This window comes from Apiospora kogelbergensis (genome assembly GCF_038363985.1).
Source record: "Apiospora kogelbergensis strain CBS 113332 chromosome Unknown utg000007l_segment0_segment0, whole genome shotgun sequence".
Taxonomy (NCBI): domain Eukaryota; kingdom Fungi; phylum Ascomycota; class Sordariomycetes; order Amphisphaeriales; family Apiosporaceae; genus Apiospora; species Apiospora kogelbergensis.
The window spans coordinates 358,023-382,317 of NW_027117424.1; the positions used below are offsets into that span (position 1 = coordinate 358,023).

The following is a 24,295-nucleotide window of genomic DNA, read 5'->3' on the forward strand; positions in this document are numbered from 1 at the left end:
AACCAGCCGTCCGTTCCATCCTTTCTTCAGGGGGGGACTAGGAGAGAGAGGATAGGAGGAAATAGGCAATTGGCAATAGGCTCGTGGAGCCTTGTCGGTCAGCTGCCGATCACGATCATGGGTGTTTCAAGCAGTCGTGCGTGGCTGTTCCAGAAGCAACTGATCCGACTTGTCACCAGTCCCGCCGCAATGTCTGCAAGGGACCGCCAGGTAATTGCACAATTTATCCGACCGTTACATCTTTATGCCCGATGGTGCAGTGTTCCGTCTTGGGTAGGGCTGATTGAGACTGGCCGTTGCAGGATTTTCTTAGCAGTTCAAATAAGGTAGGCTGGTCTGGTATGGAGCAAATATAGTAGGCTAGAATGCGCTAGGGATTAAGAATGGGATTAAGAAAGAAGCGGCTCAGATTGCGGACCATCATGGGTGGATTCTGGTTCAGAGCAACAAGCGCGGTGACGACACCGTTTCCAGCAGCAGGGCCTTGGTTATGGCCTTGTGCCAGTGATCTTACTCGTCGCGATAAGCCCGTCCAATAGGCTCTTAGTCTCCTGCCGGCTTTTCCTAGTAGTCCATAGCAGCCAGCAGTCGCTGAAGGGGGCGTTTTGTTTGCGCACTTGGATAATTGGCAGGTTGGATCCTTCCTTTTGGTCTCTCACCTCTTTCATTGTTTGATGGTCGGATGAGCATCGCCAAGCCGTCGCCAAGCTATTAGTCTGCGCAATCACCCACCAAAATACCGGTTAGCACGGCTTACTCCCAGACGGGCTCCCTAACAATCGGGGGCGGGGAAGCAGCATCTTGTTGTTTGTCTGCAGCCATGCACTCACGCTATTACGCGGCAGCAGCGATTCATCGTCTGGAGTTGGAACGCCTTTGATATAGTAGCGGCCACTTATTGCCCTTCCGTCAACCCCCGTCATCCCCCGTCAGGCCATGGATCCAATCCCAAAGCCCCAGTAGCAACAAGACATGAAGGCTCCTCCTTAACTCGGGACCGCTGTTTCTAAGACACTTGCTGGAAATATTAATAAAACGATGGCTGCCACTCCGCAGAGCGTCGAGAGTACCACTGCTACTACATCCGTCCGAGCCGTCCAGAAGCCCGTCACCACCACCGAAGTTGACGAGAAGAAGACGAAGCCTAAGCGCGACTGTCGAACCATGTGGAGCGCCCGTGTCGCTTTTCTGCGGACCAAGAGGGCCATTGCTGGCATTACCGTCTTCGTCGTCATCGCTATCATTTTAATCTGTAAGTCGCCGGCGATTCCCATCTGTCAAATCTGTCAGATCTGTCATCGGAAACCTTAACTAATCAATCCGCTGCGTCCTTGGTTTAGCTCTCGGCGGTACACATGTCCTCGATGGCCACTGGCGGTCCAAAATCCCCGAGGAAGGTTCTCAAAAGACTTGTAAGTACTTCTACTCCTTTACAAGGCCAGTCGCAATGCCGTCGTCGCCGTCGCAATCATGATCATACCCCTCCCTGCCTCGGCTTGAATAGCAACTGGGTCGCTCGGTCCTTGTCTCAGCGGCGCAGTAATCGGAGTCGACCGATGACTGATCCTGATTTGAACTCTGAATCTGGGGGAAAAAGGGAGGGTAGTGGATTCTATGGCTGCAGTGCGGCGGCGCAGCACTGTCGATGACGGGGAGACCCTTGCACGGCGTTTCACTTTTTCCTCTTCTTCGTGGGAACGTTTGGACTAACGCGAACCCTTTGTTTCTCCCCGATACAGCACCGCAATCCAATGGCCGAAGACAATTCCCCGGAAGCATAAAGAATGGCACGGCGCTGCGCATCATGGCGCTGGGCGCCTCGACGGCGAAGGGCGAGAACTCGCCCGACGACAACGGGTTCCGGCGGCAGCTGCGCGACGAGCTGACGGCGCTGGGCGCGCCCGTCAACATGGTCGGGTCCGTCAAGTTCGGCAACATGCTCGACAACGAGTGCGAGGCGCAGGGCGGGGCGCGCATCTCCGAGGTCTTCAACCGGGCGAAGCGGGTTGTGCCCGAGATGCAGCCCAACGTGTTCCTGATCAACGCCGGCGTCAACAACGCGCTGCAGCTCTTCGAGATGGACACGGCGGGGCGCGACATGGAGAACATGGTCAACTACTTGTTGGACGCGTCGCCGCGCTCCTTCGTCGTCATCAGCACCCTGCTCACCAACACGCTCGAGAGCTGCGAGCAGTACATGCTGCAGGTCAACGAGCAGCTGTGGGACGTCTTCGCCAAGCTGGAGCGCGAGGGCAAGTGGGTGCTGATGGCCGACATGCACCACAGCGGCAACGACCCGGACGCCATCACGCCCGACGAGATCACGCCAGACGGCACGCACCCGACGGCCGAGGCCTACAACAAGATGGGCCACATCTTCGCCAAGGCCGTGCAGCGCGCCGACAAGCTCGGCTATATCCAGGTGCCCGTGCCCAACGGCATCCCCGACGACGGCAACGCCGCCGCCCTCGCCGAGCAGGAGCAGAACCAGGACCAGCCGCTGGTCAAGCGCATCGCCGCGGCGTCGGAAAACGCCGTGCGTTTCCTGTCGGCCGAGGAGGGCCGGTCCCGGTTCATGCTGCACAAGCGCAAGTGGTGCGGTGTGCCGGATAAGAAATGATTGATTGGTTGAATTGGACGACATCTAGCGAGCGAGAAACATGATTCTTTACATCTTCTCTTCTTTCTTCGTCCGCTTTTCGAGGGTACGCATAATGCATGGAAATGGGTGTGAGATCCGCTGCGAGGACACACCTGGGCGTTTTACGGGCATATGGGTATTCCACTTTGACATTTCACCTGGGAGAGGGAGAGGAAGAGAGCATGCCAGTGGCTGACTGGCTGCGAGCGTGCATACATCTAATGTCTTCTTGCTCATGGTTTCGATCGCGAATCAGATTTGAGGCTTATAGACAGGCAGATCAAGAGCCGGCGAGATTCGGCCATGTACTACTACTATTATCACATAGACGTCACGAATCAATCGGCCGTCGAGCTATTCTAATCAACAGACTACTCCAATGCACGATGGTCGCAATGCCCCGCATTCTCGCGTGATGAGGCAAGTTTGCGATTGACACATGCGAACAACGCAATCAACATCCGACTCATCGCAATTGCTTTCCCCCGCCCAACCTAACAAACCTCATCTTCCAGCTACTAATCCCTGCCCCTCTGGCCCCTTCTCGTCAACCGCCTTTGCACGGAATTGAACGATAGCGATCGTCCGCCCACTGCATGCGTTACGTGGTTTGGCAGCTTTCGCGCAAATGAGCCATGACGTCACTACGTTTCATCCACACTCAGCAAGTCCCAGTCTGGTCTAGACCGCCGTCATACCTCCCGTCTTGGACGAACACCTGCAAACTCACCCACGACAACCTGCCCGTGTAAGTTGGGTTAGTCATACACAAGGTTGCCTACTCGGTACTACTTGACGACTGCCGACCCCGGATCCTATCTTGCCAAGAACTATGTCTCCTTCTCCTTTCATTGAATGATATCTTAGATACAACACATTCGGATCAATTACTTACGATTGTACCAATCCACCAGAGCACTCGTCCAGCCGTATCACTGCTACTCTCACCTTGACAAGATGGACAATACCAAATCGACGCCAGCCACCACTTCGCAAGCGCCGCCGGTGCACCCCAAGGCCGACAGCAGCCACCAACAGCATCAAGACAGCGCCGCGGAGGGCGCCAACAGCGGCAACTCCCAGCACGATGCGAACGAATCCACCGGTCCGACGATGCCGCTGAAGTCCCACTTCAAGGGCATGCCGAAAGACTGGGAGAAGAACAAGAGTAAGGAGCCACGCCATCTCTCGTCGAACTGATTGCTGACTCTTCTACCGCCGGAACTACAGAGAAGGAGACTTGATTCCTGCGCGAAGGACCGATTGCTGTCAATCCCTCTTTCGGGGTTAACGAGGAATCTAACGGTTTTGACGATCGGGATGGAGAAGAAACGGGGTTCGGTACATTAGCAGTGGGGCTGCGGATGGATCCGACAGAATGAGATTGTTTGTCAACGGTTTTCACAATGTATTGTGAGAAAACAGTACCAATGAGAAGCAGGTAATATGCATCTGATTTCATTGTACAATTAATTTTCTTGTTTCTGGTTCAATCGTGTCAATACGTTCAATCTGGCTTGCGGGCCGCAAATAGCGAATCCACCGCCTTCCTAATACAGCTTGTAGTTCGCAACTCTGAGTGCGTCAGCAGTCTCGTTGCCTAAGGCATTCATGCATAGGCCGCAGCCCATTGCCCGACAGATGAATATAAGGATGACTGTTTTCCCCGCGCAATGCTTATGTTTGTATACTATACTAGAACCTAGGAGACCTTTATTTTATCATTGTTCAATTATTTGTTACGTATTCCATTACTGAAAGGGGAGTTGGATGAAAAGGCGGCGGGCGTCCAACGCGACAATGGAGGACCGTGCAGAGATGGAGATCGTGGTGGACGCACCAAACTCTATCGCGACGTCGGTCAAAAGAGCGAAGCGGGCGAAGCCCAGCGCCAAAGCACGCGAGGCGCTACTCTCGAATGAAGGCGACATCGGACCGGAGACAAGCTCGAACAATAAAGTGTCCATCGAGCCGGAGGTGCTACAGCGCATCTACGAGCTCGTGGCCAGCTCCCAGAACGAGATCCGAGACCTGAAAGAGATCATCAACAACCAGCAGGCAATCATCCAGCGGCTCACCGCCGAGCTTCAAAATGTCACCCAGCAGTTGGAAGAACTCAGGAACAGCGCGGCCCTCGCCGGCAGCGCCCAGACGAGCCCGCAGGCCTCTTACGCGCAAATCGCACGCACGCCCCCAACGAGCCAACCGAGCAACGTACGCACACTTACCTCGATGAACACGACGCCTTCTACGTTTACCGACACCTTGTACTGCACTATCGATACGTCCCGGATAGAGGAAGATAAACGAGCAAATGTGACCGCCGGGACGGTTCGAGCCGCCATCGAGAAGGAGATGCGAGCGACGGGAGAACAGAAGGCCTGGCGATGCCGCGCCGTAACCATGGACCCTAGGAAGCCCCAGCGTATCAAGATAGTTTGCCGAGATGAGACCGAGCACCGACTAGTCAAACAAGCTGCCGAGAAGACGAGCGTGTCTGGAGCTCGCGTCCTGCGAGACGAATTGTACCCGATTAAGGTAGACAGCGTCAGGCGCACAGCGGTCCTGGACGAGAACGACAACATACGAGACGGAGCTGCCGAGGCATTTGGACAAGAGAACGAGACGACAGTCGCTAAAGTGGCATGGCTGAGCCGAAAAGACAACGGGAAGGCATACGGCTCCATGGTCGTTTACCTGACGAAGGCGGCCGAGGCGCGGAAGTTCCTCGAGGAGGGCTTCTTCTACGCCGGAGGCGAGTCGGGCTACACGAGGGTATTCGAGCGACGAGAGCGGCCGGAGCAGTGCTACAACTGCCAGCAGGTGGGACACAAGGCATTCCAGTGCAAGAACACCCAGACCTGCGGACGATGCGCGAAGCAGGGGCATAGCCACCAGAGCTGCGAGGCAACCGTTCCGAAATGCGTCCTGTGCGGAGGACCACACGAGTCGTTTAGCCGACACTGTCCGAAGCTGTACCCATCGAACCATGACTAAACCGTTCCGTATTATTCAAAACAACGTGAGGAAGCAAGGACCCGTACACGACAGTCTCCTCAACGATGAAGAAGTACAGCATGCGACAGTGATCTCGATTCAAGAGCCGCACGCGAGGATGGTTCAAGGGAAGCTTCTGACGACACCGATGGGACACCATAGGTGGGTCAAGATGGTTCCATCAGTTCGGAGAGAAGGGAGGTGGCCGATTCGGAGCATGCTCTGGGTCAGCAAGGAGGTGGAAGCGGAACAGGTCCCGGTCGAGTCCCCAGACATTACCGCGGCAGTCGTGCGGCTGCCGGAACATGCGGTCTTGGTGGCGTCCGTATACGTCCCTGTGGAGGACCCCCGGCGCTCCAAGAAGTGTGCAGAAAGCTGCGCACCGCCATCGAGGCAGTGAGAAGGAGGACGGGAACAGCAGTAGAGGTGGTTATCACAGGGGACTTCAACCGACACGACCAGCTCTGGGGAGGAGAGGATGTGCGACTGGAAAAGCAAGGAGAGGCGGATCCGATTATTCATTTCATGGCCGAACTCGGCCTCAGCAGTCTGCTCCCGCGGGGCACGAAAACGTGGAGTGGCGGAGCCTACAGTACGACCATTGACCTCGTCCTAGCATCGGAAGCGATGAAAGATTCTCTAGTCAAGTGCAGGGTGCTCGACACGGAACATGGGTCGGACCACCGGACCATGGAGACGGTCTTCGAGTTGGCTACACCAGCGTCTACGGGCCAAGAGCGGCTCCTCTTTAAGAACGCCCCGTGGAAAGACATCAACGCCAGGATCGCAGCAGCGTTGGCCACGACCCCTACGGGCGGAACTGTCCAGCAGCAGACTGACCGGCTGATGGGAGTCGTACTAGAAGCGGTGCACGCACTGACTCCCAAAGCCAAGCCATCGCCGTATGCGAAACGATGGTGGACGACGGACCTGACACAACTTCGGCGCATCTACACATACTGGAGAAACCGAACCCGGACCGAGAGAAGGGCAGGCTGCACCAGGCATGACCTAGAGGCAACGGCGAGGGGCGCCGCAAAACAGTACCACGATGCGATTCGACAGCAAAAGAAGAAGCACTGGAACGAGTTTCTCGCCGACAACGATAATATCTGGAAGGCGGCAAAGTATCTCAAGGCGGGCGACGACACGGCATTCGGGAAGGTCCCCCAGCTCGTTCGAGCAGACGGGACGACCACCTCTAACCATACGGAGCAGGCGGAAGAACTCCTCACCCAGTTCTTTCCACCGCTCCCGGACGAGATTGCCGACGAAGGGGACCGCCCGCAGAGGGCGCCTATCGAGATGCGCGCCATCACGATGGAAGAGATCGAGCGGCAGCTGTTCGCGGCTAAGTCTTGGAAGGCGCCCGGGGAGGACGGCCTGCCGGTGGCGGTCTGGAAGGGAGTGTGGCCGGTGGTCAGGCAACGGGTTCTCACGCTGTTCCATACCTCGCTCGAGGAAGGAGAGCTACCAACCCAATGGCGCCACGCGAAGATTATCCCTCTCAGAAAGCCCGGCAAAGAGGACTATACGATAGCGAAAGCCTGGAGGCCGATCTCGCTACTATCCACACTGGGAAAGGTGATGGAGTCGGTGATTGCGGAAAGGATTTCCCATCTAGTCGAGACGTTTGGGCTCCTCCCAACTAACCACTTCGGCGCCCGGAAACGACGGTCAGCGGAGCAGGCGCTTATGCTCCTGCAAGAACAAGTCTACGCTGCGTGGCGAGGTCGTAAAGTCCTCAGTCTTGTAAGCTTCGATGTTAAAGGGGCGTATAACGGGGTATTCGACGTCAGGTTGCTCCAGAGGATGAAAGCGCGAGGAATACCAGATCAGTTGCTCCGTTGGATTAAGGCTTTCTGCTCAGGTCGTACGGCGACGGTTCTGGTAAACGGGCATACGTCCGAAAGCCGGAGCCTACCACAGGCGGGCCTACCCCAAGGGTCTCCCCTGTCTCCGATCCTGTTCCTCTTCTTCAATGCGGATCTGGTACAGCGACGAATCGACTGCTACGGGGGCGCTGTCGCCTTTGTAGACGACTTTACGGCTTGGGTCACAGGCCCAACGGCGCAGAGCAATCGCGAAGGGATAGAAGCCATCATCAACGACGCCCTCGCGTGGGAAAGGAAGAGCGGTGCGACGTTCGAAGCGGACAAGACAGCCATCATTCACTTTGCGCGTAAGCCGTATAAAGCCGACCCGACACCCTTTACCATTAAAGGACGCGAGGTGCGGCCCAGGGAGCACGTTAAGATCCTCGGGGTCATTATGGACACGAAGCTCAAATATAGGCAACACATCGCCGAAGCAGCGGCTAAAGGACTAGAGGCCGTGCTGGAACTACGACGGCTTAAAGGCCTCTCCCCTGCCACGGCGCGACAGCTGTTCACGGCTACGGTAGCATCGGTGGTGGACTACGCATCGAACGTCTGGATGCACGAGTGCAGGTACAGAGCAGCGGCGCCGGTCAACCGAATCCAGAAAATAGGGGCGCAGGCAATCGTGGGAACCTTCATGACGGTGGCTACGATCGTAGCGGAAGCAGAGGCCCACATTGCCGCAGCCCAAGACCGATTTTGGCGGAGAGCGATCAGAATGTGGACGGACATCCACACCCTCCCAACGACCAACCCCCTTCGCAGCAGCACAGCGCGAATACGGAAGTTCCGGAGATACCATCGATCGCCATTCTACCAAGTAGCGGACCTGCTCAAAGACATACCGATGGAAGAGTTGGAAACTATCGAACCGTTCGCACTAGCCCCGTGGGAGAGCCGGACAAGGACGATCGCGGACGAGTCGGACGCGGAAACTGAGGTCGAGCACACCGACTAGACCATGCGCATTGCGGTCAGCAGCTCGGCCAAGAACGGTTTAGTTGGGTACGCAGGCGCTGTCGAAGTGAGGTCATCGACGAGAGCCAGCCCTTTGCTCGAGACCCGTGCCGTCACTCTGGGCTCGAGAGAGGAGCAGAACCCATATACTGGAGAGTTGGCTGCTATAGCAGATATGCTACACTCGTTGCCGAAGCTTCGCTACCGGAGTATCCTGCTGTTTACGAGGAATAGGGCAGCAGCACTCACGCTAAAGAAACCACGCCAACAGTCCGGACAGCAATATATCTGCCGGGCCTATCAAGCTATCGCGGACCTGAAAAGGGAAGGAAATAACGTAACGATCGCCTGGTTCCCGACGAGTAAGGAAAACAGGCTTATGGACCGCGCGAAGAAGGAAGCGAAGACCACGACACGGCTAGGCGCCGAGCCAGGGACCAAGATGCCGGGTGCGAAGTCAACAACACTGAACCTGGCATGGGCCAAACGGGGTGCTTTAACCAAGTTGCCGGAAGGTGTCGGGAAACACTCCAAGCGCGTCGACACAGCTCTTCCGGGAAAACATACGAGGCAGCTGTACGACCGACTTTCGTGGAAAGAAGCCAGCGTTCTGGCCCAGCTCCGAACAGGGAAAGCGAGGTTGAACGAATACCTATATCAGATCAAAGCGGCACCGACCGATCAGTGCGACTGCGGATGCGCGAGAGAGACGGTAGAGCACTTCCTCTTCCGATGCAGCAGATGGACAGCATACCGAGCAGAGATGTTACAGTGCACGGACACCCACAGGAGCAACTTGTCCTTCTACTTGGGTGGCAAGTCACCATCGGACGGCAGGTTTTGGTCTCCCGACATGGAGGCCGTCCGAGCAACGGTACGATTTGCTATAGCGACCGGCCGACTGGACGCATACCAATCAACCCAAAGGGGCACCCCATAAGGCCATCTACTAACCTATTATACTAATACTAACTACCCCGTGCCTCAGACTGCAGGCGCCGCTTCAGCTGCCGAGGATAGGATGCTGGACACTTGGAGAAGGGCCTTCAAGCTGGCCTGGCAGGAAATGCTACTAACACGGGATCCTAAACAGGAACGTGCTGACGGAAATGGAGTGACCAACTGAAAATGGAGCATGCATGGGCTTTAGGTGACAAGTAAGCGATTCAAGAATGTACTATAGATTATCGATAGTTGCCCTTTCGGCTTCGCCGCCCGGGCGTTAATAAATTGTGTGTGTGTGTGCTTATGTTTGTTTTACTCCTATGGACAGGACCTTGACTCGTTAGGTCTTCGATCTTGGGATTTCCCAAACAGCAATTTTCGACTTCATCAATCAACGCAGGAGGCCAAACCGTACCTCTAACTACTCAGTCTACAAAGAAATAAAACGCTCATTACAAGACACAATGGATCCGGAGAATGCATTACGTACTTCGGAGCGTCTCTTACGATTGGCGGATCACTTGACCGATGGTATAGGCAAATGGGCTCAAGAGAGAGAATTGGAAGGTTTATTAGAGGAGTTGGTTATCTTCGCCCAGACAATTAGGAAGTTAACAGACCGTGTCGTCTCTCCTTGGGTCAAGCCCGACCCAGAAGACGTCTATCTGGTATCGCTCTGTGAAATGTGCGAAATCATCGCCAAAGAATACCAGGATGAACAGAGGGCGGCTAAGCAGCGCAGAGATCGACCCGATCCTACCGAGTTTTGGACCCCAGCTGTCATTGAAAAGATGCAGAGTAGATTGACCACTCTACAAAAGCGTTTCATAGCTACTATTGTTGTTCGTATATGGTAATAACGCCTTCATAAGTACACAACCTTTGGTATAAGGCTAACTCACTATATAGGGAAAGATCCAAGCGGACAAAGAACTGCGAGTCTGTATTTGGCAGGAACATGAACGAGTTCTTGAAGCGAATCGAAGATTCAAGTAGTGAAAGCTCACCACTCCAGGTTGATACGCACAATCCTGACAGGTCATTAAATCTAAATGGCATGGGGAATGCTTACTCCAAAGCGAGATTATCTCAAGATACACCGGTTCAAGCCGATGGCCACAACCCCAGCGACAGTACTCGCCACCACATTCCTATGGGATCCAGTGATGGTTTATCTGGAGATAAGATAACTTCAGATCTTGTCCGCATGCTCTCACATTTGGCAGCATCCGATGCAACGAATATCCAGGACGCTTTGAAACAAACACTCCAAACGGGATCAAAGGTCGTTGAACATATTTACCCGGAGCTGGCGAGGCACCTGTGGCGGAGAGACTGGCAGCCGGATAATTCCCTTGCCGAAGCGGAAACTGGAAGTATATTGTCATCAGCCGTAGCAGGGGATCTTGTCGAAGCAATGACGAATAAACTTCGTTTTGAGACCGACCGGCGGCAAGAATATATTCCGCTTGCCTTTGGGTCAACCTATCAGTGGATATTTGACCGCCAACCCAAGAAATCCCCTGAAGGCTTACCACTCTGGCATAGCTTTCCTGACTGGCTTGAAAGCACATCTGACTCGGTGTATTGGATCTCAGGAAAGCCTGGTTCGGGCAAGTCTGTCATGATGAAATACATTGCAGAGCAGACGGGTACTCTAACCCATCTTCAGCGGTGGTCCGATCCGCTTCCGGTCATTCTGCTCAGCTACTTTGCTTGGAAGCCAGGCGATTCTCTGCAAAGTTCATCGGAAGGCTTGAAGAGGGCCGTACTGCACCAAGCCGTCTGTCAACAGCCGGAAATCATATCCCTGATTAGCCCGAGACGATGGGCCTTGGCAAATGCACTCCCGTATAGTCAGAGATTCCCTGACTGGGAGAACTGGGAGGTAGATGAGTCTTTTGATCTTCTACTCAAAAGTTGTGGGCAAACATTTAAGCTCGCTGTGTTCATTGATGGTCTCAACGAATTTGACATCGATCCGAAGGAAGTATTGGGAGTGATCAAAGATATTTCTTCGACCTCTCCTGAGTTTCTCAAACTCTGTGTGGCCAGCCGTCCGTGGGTACAGTTCGACGACGCCTTTATCAACGTACCCCAGTTACGTATGGAACGTCTTACGAAAGACGACATATCCACTTTCGTCGCCGATGTACTTCATGAATACGATCATTTCAGAGAAATTCTGAGAATCTATCCCAACCTAACCCAAGGACTTATGAAGGAGATTGTGGCCAAATCTCGTGGCATCTTTCTATGGGTTTCACTCGTTGTCCGGTCACTTTCAGAATCCCTGATCAATCGCGACAACTTTCAAGAGCTCCATGCCAGGCTGTACTCACTACCAAGCGATATTTCCGACTTTTATGACCTTATTTGGGAGAGCACAGATCCCTTTTATCGACGTGATGGGTCCTGGATGATCCAGATAGTGGCGGCAGCCCAGAACCCACTAGGAGCTCTCACCTTGTGGCTCGCTGATGTATCAAGGGCAAAGCGCGTCGATGTGACTGAGTTGCCCAACGAGATCAGAAGGAGTGCTCCCATTATGCTCAAACGCCGATTGGAGTTTCGGACTGGAGGTATTCTTGAGCTTACTCAATCTGATTCTGGGAATTACGATGTAGTCGACTTTTCCCATCCAACGGCGAGAGACTGGGCTCAACAGTCCGAAACCTGGAAAAGGATTTGCGCATCCTACGGAGAGGACTTTGATCCTTACATTGTGCTTTTTGAGGCTGAAACACTGACATCTTTGATGCCTGATAGGCGAGAGCCGTTAGCCACTAAGAGGAGTCTTTGGTACGCTTCTCAATCTTGTGAGCGCAACACAGATACTGCGCGATTGGTAAGATTGATGGAGTCTTTCGACGAGACTATGCAGAAGTATGAGGAGGGGGAGCTCCATTGGTCACACAACCAGTGTTTCAACATTCCATCGATGACACTCAGGGGTCCCGTAGAGGGCCCTGTAGACGGCACTACAGAGGATACCGCAACAGGTACCGCAAGAAGTACTGCATGGAGCGTTGCAGAGGGTACTGCCGAAAATACTGCGCCAACTACCATTGATGCAACAGCCCCGAAACCTCTCCAGTTGTTATACATGTTTGGCCTGAGTCAACTTCTATCGTACCTTGATCCAGCTGAGTTACAGCTGGACTCAGAAGATCAGTACCGGCAATCGCCAATCGACTTAATGATGCGATCGAAACACAGAAGTACGACTTTGAATGCCGTGGAGGAAGCGGACGATACTTCTGAATCTGGTACAGTGTACACACAGGTTTCAACCGACTCAACCCGGCATAGGACAGACAGCTATGGAACCGACTTGGCTGCCCAATTATACCGAGACTTGGGGGCTTCTAGAAAGGAGGATATCGCCAGAGTATCAGAGGCTCTCCCACGCATACTCCAGCTCTTTGCCTTCAAGATTGGCAAAGAGGGTCAGAGTAGAGATTATCAAGACATCGTGCACTTCATACATCGTTATCGAAGGTCAGAAAACATTTCTGGTTTGATTATACTGATTTATTACGGTCTGACATCCCATCTAGCTCCGTTGCCAATCATCTCGTCGATGAAGCTCAGAAATGGCCAATGATTTCAGAACCTAGCTTACCAGAAGAGGCGACAGTAACACGAGACCCTTTGCCACAGGGAATGCACTATGGAGATAAGGTAAAAGACTGGTTTGTGGATTTTGATGTTGTACAGAACCCAAACATGCCCCTTCCCAGCAGCGGCAAGATCGAAGGTGAACCTGAAGGTGAGACGGAAGTTGAACCTGAGGGTGAAGCCGAATATTGGCCGGACGAAGCTCAAAATTCAGGAAGAGAGCATTTCCAACAACTAGTGACAGGATCGTGTGCGTATGGGTGGCTAAAGGCAAAACTACGAAATGAACTGAAACACGAGGTTCCTGTCAAAACAGCAGCACCAGGATTGTCGGAGGCGATATTCAAAGAGATCAACAAAAAACGGCATTTCAGTCGGAGTTCCACGCCGCCTCGAATCAATGCTATCTTCCTTACGAAGTGGTCTCCGCACTTCCTTTTCAAGGAGCAGGAATATGGCATACCACCTGGTGAAGCTGTCGTCAAGGCTTTAGTCTTGGTCGGAGACACTACTCGCGCAGAGGGTTTGGCCTGCGGTGAATATCTTTCGAGGCAATGGCCGGAATCTTCAAAGACTTTCATACATTTGATACAGTCAGTTGTGGAATCTGTAGAAGGTACAGTCCAGAAAGGTGAGCTGTTTGTCCTACACCCTATATATATACTTTACTTACAATGGATATAGAGATGTTGGACGACGAAACTACACTCCGAGCAAGTGTAGAAGACGGCCTCTTTACACTCAACGTCGTCGGGCACCCTGACTCTGTTGTGGAGATTGGTGAACAACTTATGTGGATGAGCTGCTCTCTTCGTACTTCCAACTTTGGAGAAGTCGGTATCTGCACCCCTTCCTTCCGAGTCATCCGGGTAGACAACCAATCTTCGTCCGAGGTGTCCATTGATATTGAGATGGAAGCCACAGTTGAGCTTGATGAGATTGATCAATCCCAAAGCGGCGCCTGTTGGCGAGAGTTGTTCCGAAATTCCCTTGTCGTAAGGGGCTTTGCTATTCCTATTCTCAACTATCCTGGGTCTACACTCGGATTACAACTATCGCTGGGCAACTTGCTGGGCGTGGTGTCAGATTCGAGGCTGGTACCATACATGGGGAAGCTTTTTATAAAAAGATTCTCTACACTACTGGTGGCCGTCAAGCGAGTAGGCGACATCATTATATGGCATGTCATCTCCAATAAAGACGGCAGCTACATCTACTATCACGACAATCGCATCAAATCACACAAAATTGAGGTGGCATCGTCAATACTATATGAGGAGAATCTGGGCGAGCTACGACACGTTGTTGGCTGGACCTCGGAAGCCAATAACTTTGCAGGTCCACAGCCCCTGATTTACTGTTGTTCAAGATTTGAGGCTAACAAATTAGCAGGTACAATGGATGCTAATCTTGCAATTAGAGGCTCCGGACTCCACAATAAGGCTCTAAAGCTTGAGTTTGAGAAGTTTACCATTGGCTTCTCCAAATATGCGACTGGAAACGCTTCAGCCATAATGGGATGGAAAGATAAGCCCTTGAATTCACCACAAGAAGGTGATTACACAGATCAGATCCGCTACATTTCCCGGACATTTGTGACCCTATACGATATAGAAGACCAGAGAGGTGTTCTTCTCGATGGTGGCTCAGCGCTCCTTTACTTGGTAAGGGCTTCGCTGGACAGCGATGAACGGGACGGCTTACCCCTACTCAACACAAATGATGCCATTAAGCTCGACGACTCCAAAGACCCCAAGAGACGTGCCATGAGGACGCTTTTTGATCCTGATAATATCAAATTGAAATTGTATGACCGGCACGACGGAGAGGATGTCGAGGTCAAAGTGAAGCGGTCAAGTGAAGATGATACTTCACGTGATAACACGTTACACGAAACCAAGACGAAGAAGACTGAGACTCGGAAGGGAAGCTGGGTGTACTTGAAAGACAGGGTGACCAACATTTGGTGGATGCTGGACCACGCTCTCAACCAGGAGTCCGACAAGGAACTGAGTTTGATACTCAACAAACGTCCTGGGAAAACATTGCTCCAGGGCTACGAGTTTGTCAGTCTCGCTCACGACCATGCAGCCCACCTACAGTTCGCTACGCCCATGTCGAACAGCAAAGGATGGCTCGATATGATACGGGAGCTAAACGCTGTGACGATATTCGGACGCGGGTTTGGCGACATTATCCAGCATAAGGACAGCAACCCCGGTGCTCCTCGCATATGCCCTGAGTGGAAGTCAGTACCGAAAGGAGAAGGCTACCTTAGTACCAGCAATACCACTCTGGAAAGCATAATTAACCACCACGGCGATTTGCAAACCGGGCATATCATCGGAGACGTTTACATGGATTGCCCTGAAGACATATTCGGCTCGTGTCAACTAGAAAACCAGGGGTGTAAACGGGTGCATGTTCTTGTCGATGATCAGGCCAAAAGTGCCCCGCGAAGACCATTAAGCTTGCCAAAAGATGGCGCTGTTATCATTGGCCATAATACAAAGCGCCGATGGCCGAGTATATTCAAGACTCTCAGTGGCCGAGAAACAGAGTCACAGTCATCTTTGGGAGCAACAGATGGCAATGATTCAGAGCTAGCCGCTGCCTCCGGGACCAACGTGGAGCCACACCCTCCTGGAAGTGCTTTACTCACGGGAGTACCACGTACGGACGCATCGCGAACGACAAATACTAGTGGTGCTGAGCGAAACCAGTCACCTGGGACGGCTGGCAATATACTGCAATATGACTCAGAAACCATTCAACATGAGACACTGTCGATTCTACCACAAGTGGTTCTAAGCGAGAGCAGTGGTTTGTCGGCAGCCGATAGCTTACCAACAGAGGCCCCCGAGCCGAAAGATCTCCAGATTCAGACATACCATTGGGGAATATGAATAATGACCAGGAAGCCCGGCAGGGTCCAGATATGGAAGTTACTGCGCCGATACTCTCTTCAGCCCCACCGGATCAGCATCTTCAAAACACCAGGGCTAATGAAGCCGTTGAGATGGAGCGATCAGCTTCCCAAGAGCAGAAGCCATCTTTCCGTAGACGGCTGTCTGAGAAATTCAAGCGGATGAAGCTTTTTATTCGCAAGATGTGAGGGATGGACTCTGACTGAACGGATGATCGCGACGGTAAGTTTCCACCCTCGAAGCAGATTTAGGGCCTGGCAAACACATCACAGCTGACCCAAAGAATAGAGAAGCGGAAATCAAGTGCCACCAATTTGATACTTTCAGGGTACTTACTAAAGGTCAGTAGGATGGTCAAGGCCAGACAGAGCATTTGCAGACGGGAAGGAATCATCTTCAACTAGGTCACATTCCTAATTTGGCGTATTGGATTCACAGTTTTCAGTCGGTTCAATATTAGACATCATTCCAACTTTTGTCCTTCAGTCAAAAGGATTAAATATACACTATTTTCTTCTCCAGATGACGGCATGATTTATCGTCGTTGAGTCTGCAAGCTCTCCTTGTCAACAGCCGATAGGGGAAACTGCCAGAACCCATGAAGCACAAACGCAGCCCACCGATAAAGTGGCTCGTCCAAAGTCGCATCCATCTTCATCGCTGCCGCCCTGACCGCCCGAGCAATGTCCACGAAGCCAAGATTGCTGCTGCTCGTACTAATCTCAGTCTCTGAAACCCCACTCTGCGTCGACGGCGAACTTTTCGACTTCTTCTTCTTCTTTCGACACTGCCGCAGAAACGAATCGAAGAAATGCCGGGAGAACTCCGCTCCATCCGCATCGTCAATACTCCACAGCGTAGAAACGGTCGAGCTGGCTCCCGCGTAGAGCAGCGCAGGCACTAGCCCCATCACCTCGTCGCCGAGCTGCACGTCGGCCACGCCCCCTGGCAGGCGATCATGTTGACGTGGGTGCTGGGCGGCAGCCGGACGTCGAAGAGCTCGCGCGCCGCAAGACGATCGACGGGCCGATCACCGCCCGTCTCTTCGTCATTCGCTTCCAGCTTTGGGCTCGGGTGCCGCTGAGGCTGGGGCTCTTCGTTTTCTTCAGCGGCCGGAACAGTACGGTCGATGACCCGAGGGAACTCGACGTGGTGGTTCAGCGGATTCCCGGCGCGCCATTGGCAGTGTGTGTGGAGATGAATCAAGCGAGACTTAACGGCGTTATCCAGAAACTCCTGCTTGGACGCGCTCGCGTCAATCCTAGGTGGGACGTCGAATCGGCGCGCAAAGTCCCGGATACTCGCACGCCCCGCGCCGTAGCCCAATGCCTCAATTTCGGGGATCCCAGACAGGAACAGCGCCTGCAGGTTTTGTGGGGCGTGTCGCGCATGCTCGGCGGCGGCCGCGCAGGAGCGCAGCAGGGAGTGGCTGTGCGTGTAGACGACGGGGTTGCGGTGGATGAGGCCGTCGATAGCAGTGGAAGAGCCATCACTGCCTACGACGGGGAGGGAGAGGGCGTGGAGCGGTACGCGGTGGAGGGTGCTCGACGGGCAGAGCACGAGCACCTCGCCCCTTTTGGTGTGGTGGGCGAGCGGAGAAACCAGGCCGCCCAGCTTCTCGTCGAACTGGCTGCGCGCTTCCGAGGTGGCAAGGTTCTCTTCGCGGAAACGTCTCCACGTGGACGGGTAGAGGTATTGCTTTTGCCAATCCAGCACGTCTGCTTCGGTGACGGGTACGATGTCCATGGTGGGCTCCGTGCCGGACCGCGCCGTGAACAACAGCATTTTCCCGGCCTGGCCGGCTATGTAAGGTGGGAGGTAGAACCAGTCGACCAGGACTATAGGGGAACCAGCTTGGGCCTCGAGGTTGGCTATGTCGGATATGCCGAACGGGGTTGCTTCACGGAGGTCCATCAGCTGCCGCAGCAATGGGTGGCTGTTCTTCATAAGCTCGAGATGGGCGTCCAATTGCCGACGCAGCTTGAACCGAGCCATCAAATCAGCCTTCTCGATCCGCTCTCGCATATCTAACATCTCCTCGTACAGCGTCTTGGTCTCAGGGGATTGCATGATACCGTTCACCAAGTCGGGCGGGTCCTGGCTGCGCACCCCGATGGTCCGCGCAAGGGAGCGGGCCTTGTACTTCTGTACCCAGGTCCAGACAAGGCTTGCTGTATCTGGAGAGATGTCGTTGTCCCGGGCAAGATGGAGGGTAATGGCTGCGATGGAGGTGAAGGCGCTACCATAGAAGTGACCGAGGCTCTGCCTGTGGGTGACGCCGTCGAGACCGTCATTCCACGAGGCGTTGATCTCGCTCTTAGACAAGATAGCATCGGCTTCCTCCACTTTCATAATCCCTGCAGCTTGCAGGATTGTCATCTCCTCCGTGGTGGCTTGTATATCCTCGGTGTTCGCATCTTGAATTTTCATCAACTGCTGTAGCCGGAAGATCTTCATGAGGCCGATCTGCGCCCCAGCCCGCAGAAATATGGCGTATTGGATGCGGTCGTTCGCTCGAAGATGTTCTTCGAGCGCGGCACCGTTCCACTTCTCCGCCCCAAGCAAAAGTGCGGACGGCGTATCCCCGGTGAAGTCCGAAAGGGGTGCGAGCTTGGCCACGATTGTCATCGACATGGCCCCGAGCCAAGATGCCTTGTTTCTTGGAAATGTCTCGCGAATAATCTTCGGGAGAGTCCTGTCGAGCTCCAGAAGCTGCTGGAGCTCGTGAATGCGACCATCCCACATCTCACGCTCGGCGAAATGGGTTTGCCGGCCGTCGCGCAACATGATCAGGCAAAAGAGGCGCTTCTCGCGCTGGCCCTTGGGGGTTCGTTGCCCAACCACTGGCAGATGCGCTCGTATCTGGGCTCCTGCGAGGCAAGAGCTTTCTCGCTCTCGGGAAAGATGACGGAAGAAAGTTCGTCCATCTTCTCGCTTCCCACTACCTCCACAATGCCGTCCGCAGTAAGGGGTAAGGAATTGACCGGAATATGAGGATCGGCTATGCCCATCATGTCCTCGAAGTCCTGAGCGCCAAGACGGTCGGCAGTAACATCATCAATTGACCATTCCCACAGAAGATTTAGGGCTGTTTCTTTCTTGATTGAGTCACCTCTCATGGAATTCCTCCAGGGCCAAAAGAACTGTTCGTCGACCTCTTTGTCATCAGGGTTCTCCCTCGCGACATTAACGTCCGAATCGCGAGACGGAAGCACGAATGGGGCGCTGCGGTGATGGAGCCATGCCCCTATCGACGGCCCGCAGGTCTCTAACTCCACCACTCTTTTCTCGACTTCACTTGCTTCATCCAGGCGACGCAACGAGCGGAAGAGCAGTGCCTGGTTTCTGTACAGCAAAGCCAATATAGCCGGTGATGCGAAGTGCGGGTACCGGTGTAGGAACCCGTCGATCCATTCCAGGGACGGTTGCCGGTCCGCCGAAGTGGAGAGTGTCACGGCTATGAGGCTGTTGCGGTGCTGCACCAGGTCGCAAATATCCTGGCTAACATTCTCGTCATAATCCTCGAGCCGGGCCTGGAAGTCGAAGTATTTGTCCTGAAAGGCGGGCTCGGAGGTGACTTTGAAGAACGCGTTGGCGAGATCAGCCGCATCAGCCAGACAGGAACCGGTCTTGGAGCTTTCCATCTGCTCGAATCTCCCAGCAAGTGACTCGGTCTGGCTCATCTTCTCGAATGGATTCTGGATGCAAGATAGCTTCTCATACTCGAGGGCTTGCATATGGGGCGTGGAAGCTCGTTCCGTGATGCCGCACACGTCGCAGAACCGGTTGAACGCTGCCTCGGACTTGTCGATTTCCTCTACAGCGCGAGGCACGTCCTGCAACATGAGAAGTGTGTTGGCCCACTGCAATCCGACGACGGCCTCAAAGTAGCCGCGGTCCCGTACCTCAGAAATCGTGGGTATCATGGAAAGGAACTCTTGCGCCACTGGCCCCCGATCCTCTAGAGGGGTTCGATTCAGCTCCACTCGGAACATGGCATTGGCCTCGTGGATCATGCCACGCGCGCAGAGGGAGCGTCGCAGCTCGTGCAACCCTCTCCACGAGTCGTTGGAATCACAGGTCGGAATGAGCTCCGCTGCACTGTTGTCATAGGCTGAGTACAGCTTCGTAAACAGATAGCAGATGACGTATCGGCGGACGCAGCTTGCCTAAAGACTCCTTGTGAGCAAAGAGATCACATCGTACCCCCAGGGAAAGAGTAAAGAGGTAGCTCACCTGGATATCTGTGTAATCCTTGATTGGTACCCCGCGAAGCCAACATTGCGTTCTCGCTACCTCGTCAGCAGAGGAGACTATATTGCCTCGATGTCGTGTCCCCAACATGGCACGGGTAAGAGCCATAAGCCGATACTCGGGCTTATCGAGGTCGTTTCCGGACTCCTTGGCGAGGGTCAAGGCCCTGTCTAGTATTCGCCACGCCTCTCCCCATCTACCGCTTTCCTGCTCAAGGTCTGCCCGCTCAATTACCACCACCGGGGTGTCATCGAGAGGAGCGAGTTCGTCATGGTAGATTGATCGTGCTTCCTTTGTATGGCCCAAGGTCTTCAGCCAGATTGCCCTTTCAAGATGACAAGCGGCAACTGCAGGCAGGGTATTGTAAAGGGAGGTGTGGATGCCTCGATATGTGGACGTCTCCATGCTGCTTGTATCGTGTGTAGCCTATTGAAGGGTAATACCAAGATGAATAAGTTCCAATATCATGTGGTTAGGATATTGCTCGCAACTGCCCTGGGACAAAACCTGATATACCACTTACAAGTCAAGATGGAGGGTGTAACGGATGTTTTAGATTCCGAGACGCTATCTCGAGCTGAAAAAGAAATAAACACAATGCACTGGCGTGATCAAAAGGCCTCCGACGATTTTACCCAATCGCAACCGCTGATTACCCCTCAAACCCAGCCACAGGAGGTCTGGAGCAGCAGCATCAGTATGCCAAGACCAGCTGAACATGCGCCAAAGACATATCCTCTAGCTGAATTGGAATCCCCTGCAGTCTCGATCTTTTCACTCAAGCCGGTGCGACGTATTTAGGCGTCGAAGTGTTCGTCAATTGGCATTGTTCGCATTGTAGAAGTGAACACAATCCCTTTGAAGCAAGCCCAATACATTACCCCCTAATCAAGTACTTTCTTCCAGCACAGAGGAATCCTCATTATGGGGGCGATAACTGAAGTCACAGTCAAGGATTCAGAGGAAACATCTGAAGCCCCGCTCGCCATCTCATTGGATGCTAGGGGTGCAGACGAGCTTGCCACCTTCTCTCAGTCGATCAGAGTCACACTCGACGAGGGTGGCGGTCAGCTCTCCACGCCCCAGACCAACCGGGCGGACGAGCAATCAATTCCACGGGAAATTATTTCTTCCACCGTGTCCTCCAGCATCTTCCAGTCCGAATGCCTTCGGCCCATCATCGCAGGCACCTACCACGGCGCCCCGGCCTACCTAATCCGGCTCCAGTTCCAGCTCGTGACCGCCGTCGGCGGCAACAACCGGGGTTGGCTGAGCCGAATCAAAGGGGCTACTATTAAAATCCTGTTACAAGACGCGCCTGCAGCGCCTAGCGGAGATGACGGCTCCAGTATGGAATCAGATGAGGACTCGGACGATGAGGAATGCCATTTTCCGTCCATTGTCAAGACCATGCCTGGCCCAGATGGGTGGAAGGGCCAGCCCACGACGGCGCTGGTGGCGGACACGACCGAATGCGGGCTCCAGCTCGGCTGGGACGCGGCTGGCGTGTCGACGACGATGGGTCGGCAGCGCACCAAGACGGAGACCGGGGCCGTCAGGATCAACACCGTGTGCAAGGGCCGCGACCGCAACAGCCTCGTCATCGCCGTGGCCGAGGACGCCGTGGACGCCGCGGGGATCCCCGAGTACCTGGTCCTCCCGCTCATCGTGACGCCGGCTCTCCTAGGCAACGGGCGACAGGGGCGCGAGGGTGGAGCAAAGGGGCGACGGTTCAGCATGCGGGTCGAGGTGAACGCGCGGTTCGGGATCTGGCGCCACGGCGTGCTGGCGGACATGGTTCCCGTCATGGGTCGGGCGGATGAGCCGCTCTACTTCGATCCCGCCGTGCTGCAGCGGTGGATGGAGGAGGGCAGGCGGGGAGTGGGCGGGACCAGGGTTGTGGAGTGGCGTGGAGAGTTGGACAAAGTCGATCTGAATGAATACTTTTCGGTGTCTGGCCTAGCTCAGCCTGCGAATTAGACCGGAAGTAGTGTCCGGCCCCGGTGGGCTAAACATCAAGTCGATGAGTTGGACAGCATCGGGCCTACGCTCTGGACTTGTTATGCCATTGCTGAATTGCAATAATCACAAACACGATACTTGGCATTAGCAGGCCAGTCAGATCAATTTCATTGTATTCAAAGAATTGCGGGACCAGTGAACGCTATAAAATGTACTGGCCAAGGTATCAATAGGTGTGCACAAGAGTAAGGAAAGAAACGTGATAACAAGTAAACAGATCCAAAATGTGGCAAGCCTCAAGTCTCCGCCTCACTTGCATCCGCCGCACCGAACTCACTCTCATCCTCCTCCTGGGACTGTTCAACCTCGTCCCTGGCTACAATGGCACCCTCGTCCACCGTTGCCTCCTCCACCGCACCAGCGCTGTCCTCTCCCGAGTCGCCAACGCTTTCGGCCTGCTGGTCCTGGGCCTCCTCGGCCGTCTCGTCCTCGTCCTGAGCGGAACGAGCATCCAAACCCTCGGCTTCGGCAGCCTCCACGTCGTCAGATGAAGGTTCGGCCACATCAGCATCACCGGCTTCGAGAGTCTCCAGGTCCTGAACTTGGCGCTCGTCGACTTCAGCGCGCGGCTGGTCGGTGGCTCTCGGTGCGACTTCGTCTACACCTCGAGTCTTAACGGGCACCTTGGGCTTCCCGGTGTTGCCAACGGGCGACTTCGGCTTGCCGGTGCTACCCTTCTTGCGAGCCTCCAGTACCGGAGTAGCTTCTGCAGCTACACCTCGCGTCTTGACGGGCACCTTGGGCTTCCCGGTAGTGCCAACGGGCGGCTTGGGCTTGGGCTTGCCGGTGTTGCTGGACTTACGAGCCTCTAGTACCGGGGTCGGGCCTTCAGCTACATCTCGAGTCTTGACAACGGGCGTCTTGGGCTTTCCGGTGTTGCCAACGGGCGGCTTCGGCTTCGGCTTCCCGGTGCTGCCAACGGGAGATTTCGGCTTCCCGGTGCTGGACTTTTTGCGAACCTCCAATATCTTCCAGACGTCACGAGCCTCGATGACGACCGCCATGGGCTCGACGTATTCCTCTTGGCTGAGGTCGGGTACATCGCGGTCTTCCAGGCCGGCGATGGGCTCGTCGGCAGGCAGGGGAATGGCCATCACCTGAGCCGCCAGGCCGAAGGCGAGCAAGGCGGCAGACAAGTCGGACAAATGCATTGTGGTGGTTGCTGGTTTGGCGGGAAATTGGGGTCAAAGAAAAGAATAGTTTAGCGGACCAGCACCGTTGAAAGGCGAAATGAGAAATGAATAGGAGGTATGTGTGACTGATGTTTGATTGATTTGGATAAGTATTCTTTATCATCATTGGGTCGGGAATAGCTGTGTATTTATGTATTCTCATCTATCGTATCCTCAACGCATTTACACGATTCTATAGCTTTGCGATCATATAGTCTCAGCCTTTCACTATACCTCGAAGGCTACAAGATCTGGTTCGCCCAGCGCATAGTTCGCCTGATAAAAATAGAACAAAATCAGGCCGTCAATCTTCGGATGTTTCTAAGCCGCCAAAGGTGACAGAGGCGCAAGTCAATTAACGAACTACTGGGCACCTATACTGCACAAACTATTAAGGCGCCCGTGTATGCGAAACATCGTATACCTGCTTCGCGACAAGTTCACTTGGTCAGGTGGTTGAGAAGAGGATCAGGGGCAACCCCCAATGGACATGGCCACTGGCTTAGACGATACACAGCCGTGTCCCGATCCATGCGCACCACTGGCACCCCAGGAAGTTGTTTGCCAGTGGAGTCATTCCTGGCGTGGGTGCTTTATGCATCTTCAATACTAGCTGTCAATGCTACGCGCATGAGTCAGGGCGTCCGTGCGTACGGAACGAAGCGAAACACGGGGATTTTCTCAATGACTCAGCGCCGTGACACGGGCGTGTATGCATGTAACAAACTAGATGCGTTGGCTGTAAGTTCTATTACTAGATACGTTTTGCGGATAATAAGTTGTGCGAAAGAACAGAGCACCCCAAGGAAAAGCGACAGCTGCAGAAAAATGCAGCACAAAAAGGGGGTAAACAACACCCGATGAAGGAGAATGATAGAG

General features: G+C 54.1%; 6 protein-coding genes across 6 annotated transcripts; 4 read left to right on the plus strand and 2 right to left on the minus strand.

Annotated features, from left to right (window-relative positions):
• Window positions 1-1,038: 1,038 nt before the first annotated feature.
• PG998_010467 (carbohydrate esterase family 3 protein) lies at window positions 1,039-2,620 on the plus strand (the record flags this gene model as incomplete). Its single annotated transcript, XM_066877283.1, has 3 exons — window positions 1,039-1,252; window positions 1,341-1,412; window positions 1,740-2,620. The coding sequence occupies 3 exons, from the start codon at window positions 1,039-1,041 to the stop codon at window positions 2,618-2,620; spliced, it is 1,167 nt and encodes a 388-aa protein (XP_066726337.1).
• Window positions 2,621-3,598: 978 nt separating this feature from the next.
• On the plus strand, window positions 3,599-3,841 carry PG998_010468 (uncharacterized protein; the record flags this gene model as incomplete). Its single annotated transcript, XM_066877284.1, has 1 exon — window positions 3,599-3,841. The coding sequence occupies one exon, from the start codon at window positions 3,599-3,601 to the stop codon at window positions 3,839-3,841; it is 243 nt and encodes an 80-aa protein (XP_066726338.1).
• Window positions 3,842-12,619: 8,778 nt separating this feature from the next.
• PG998_010469 (Pfs domain protein) lies at window positions 12,620-15,947 on the plus strand (the record flags this gene model as incomplete). Its single annotated transcript, XM_066877285.1, has 3 exons — window positions 12,620-12,921; window positions 13,041-13,672; window positions 13,726-15,947. 3 exons carry the CDS (start codon window positions 12,620-12,622, stop codon window positions 15,945-15,947), a joined length of 3,156 nt encoding a protein of 1,051 aa, XP_066726339.1.
• Window positions 15,948-16,503: 556 nt separating this feature from the next.
• On the minus strand, window positions 16,504-20,627 carry PG998_010470 (NAD(P)-binding domain protein; the record flags this gene model as incomplete). Its single annotated transcript, XM_066877286.1, has 4 exons — window positions 16,504-16,840; window positions 16,882-18,830; window positions 18,914-20,137; window positions 20,205-20,627. 4 exons carry the CDS (start codon window positions 20,625-20,627, stop codon window positions 16,504-16,506), a joined length of 3,933 nt encoding a protein of 1,310 aa, XP_066726340.1.
• A 519-nt stretch (window positions 20,628-21,146) lies between these two features.
• PG998_010471 (uncharacterized protein) lies at window positions 21,147-22,202 on the plus strand (the record flags this gene model as incomplete). Its single annotated transcript, XM_066877287.1, has 1 exon — window positions 21,147-22,202. One exon carries the CDS (start codon window positions 21,147-21,149, stop codon window positions 22,200-22,202), a length of 1,056 nt encoding a protein of 351 aa, XP_066726341.1.
• Window positions 22,203-22,480: 278 nt separating this feature from the next.
• On the minus strand, window positions 22,481-23,395 carry PG998_010472 (uncharacterized protein; the record flags this gene model as incomplete). Its single annotated transcript, XM_066877288.1, has 1 exon — window positions 22,481-23,395. One exon carries the CDS (start codon window positions 23,393-23,395, stop codon window positions 22,481-22,483), a length of 915 nt encoding a protein of 304 aa, XP_066726342.1.
• Between the last annotated feature and the right edge of the window lie 900 nt (window positions 23,396-24,295).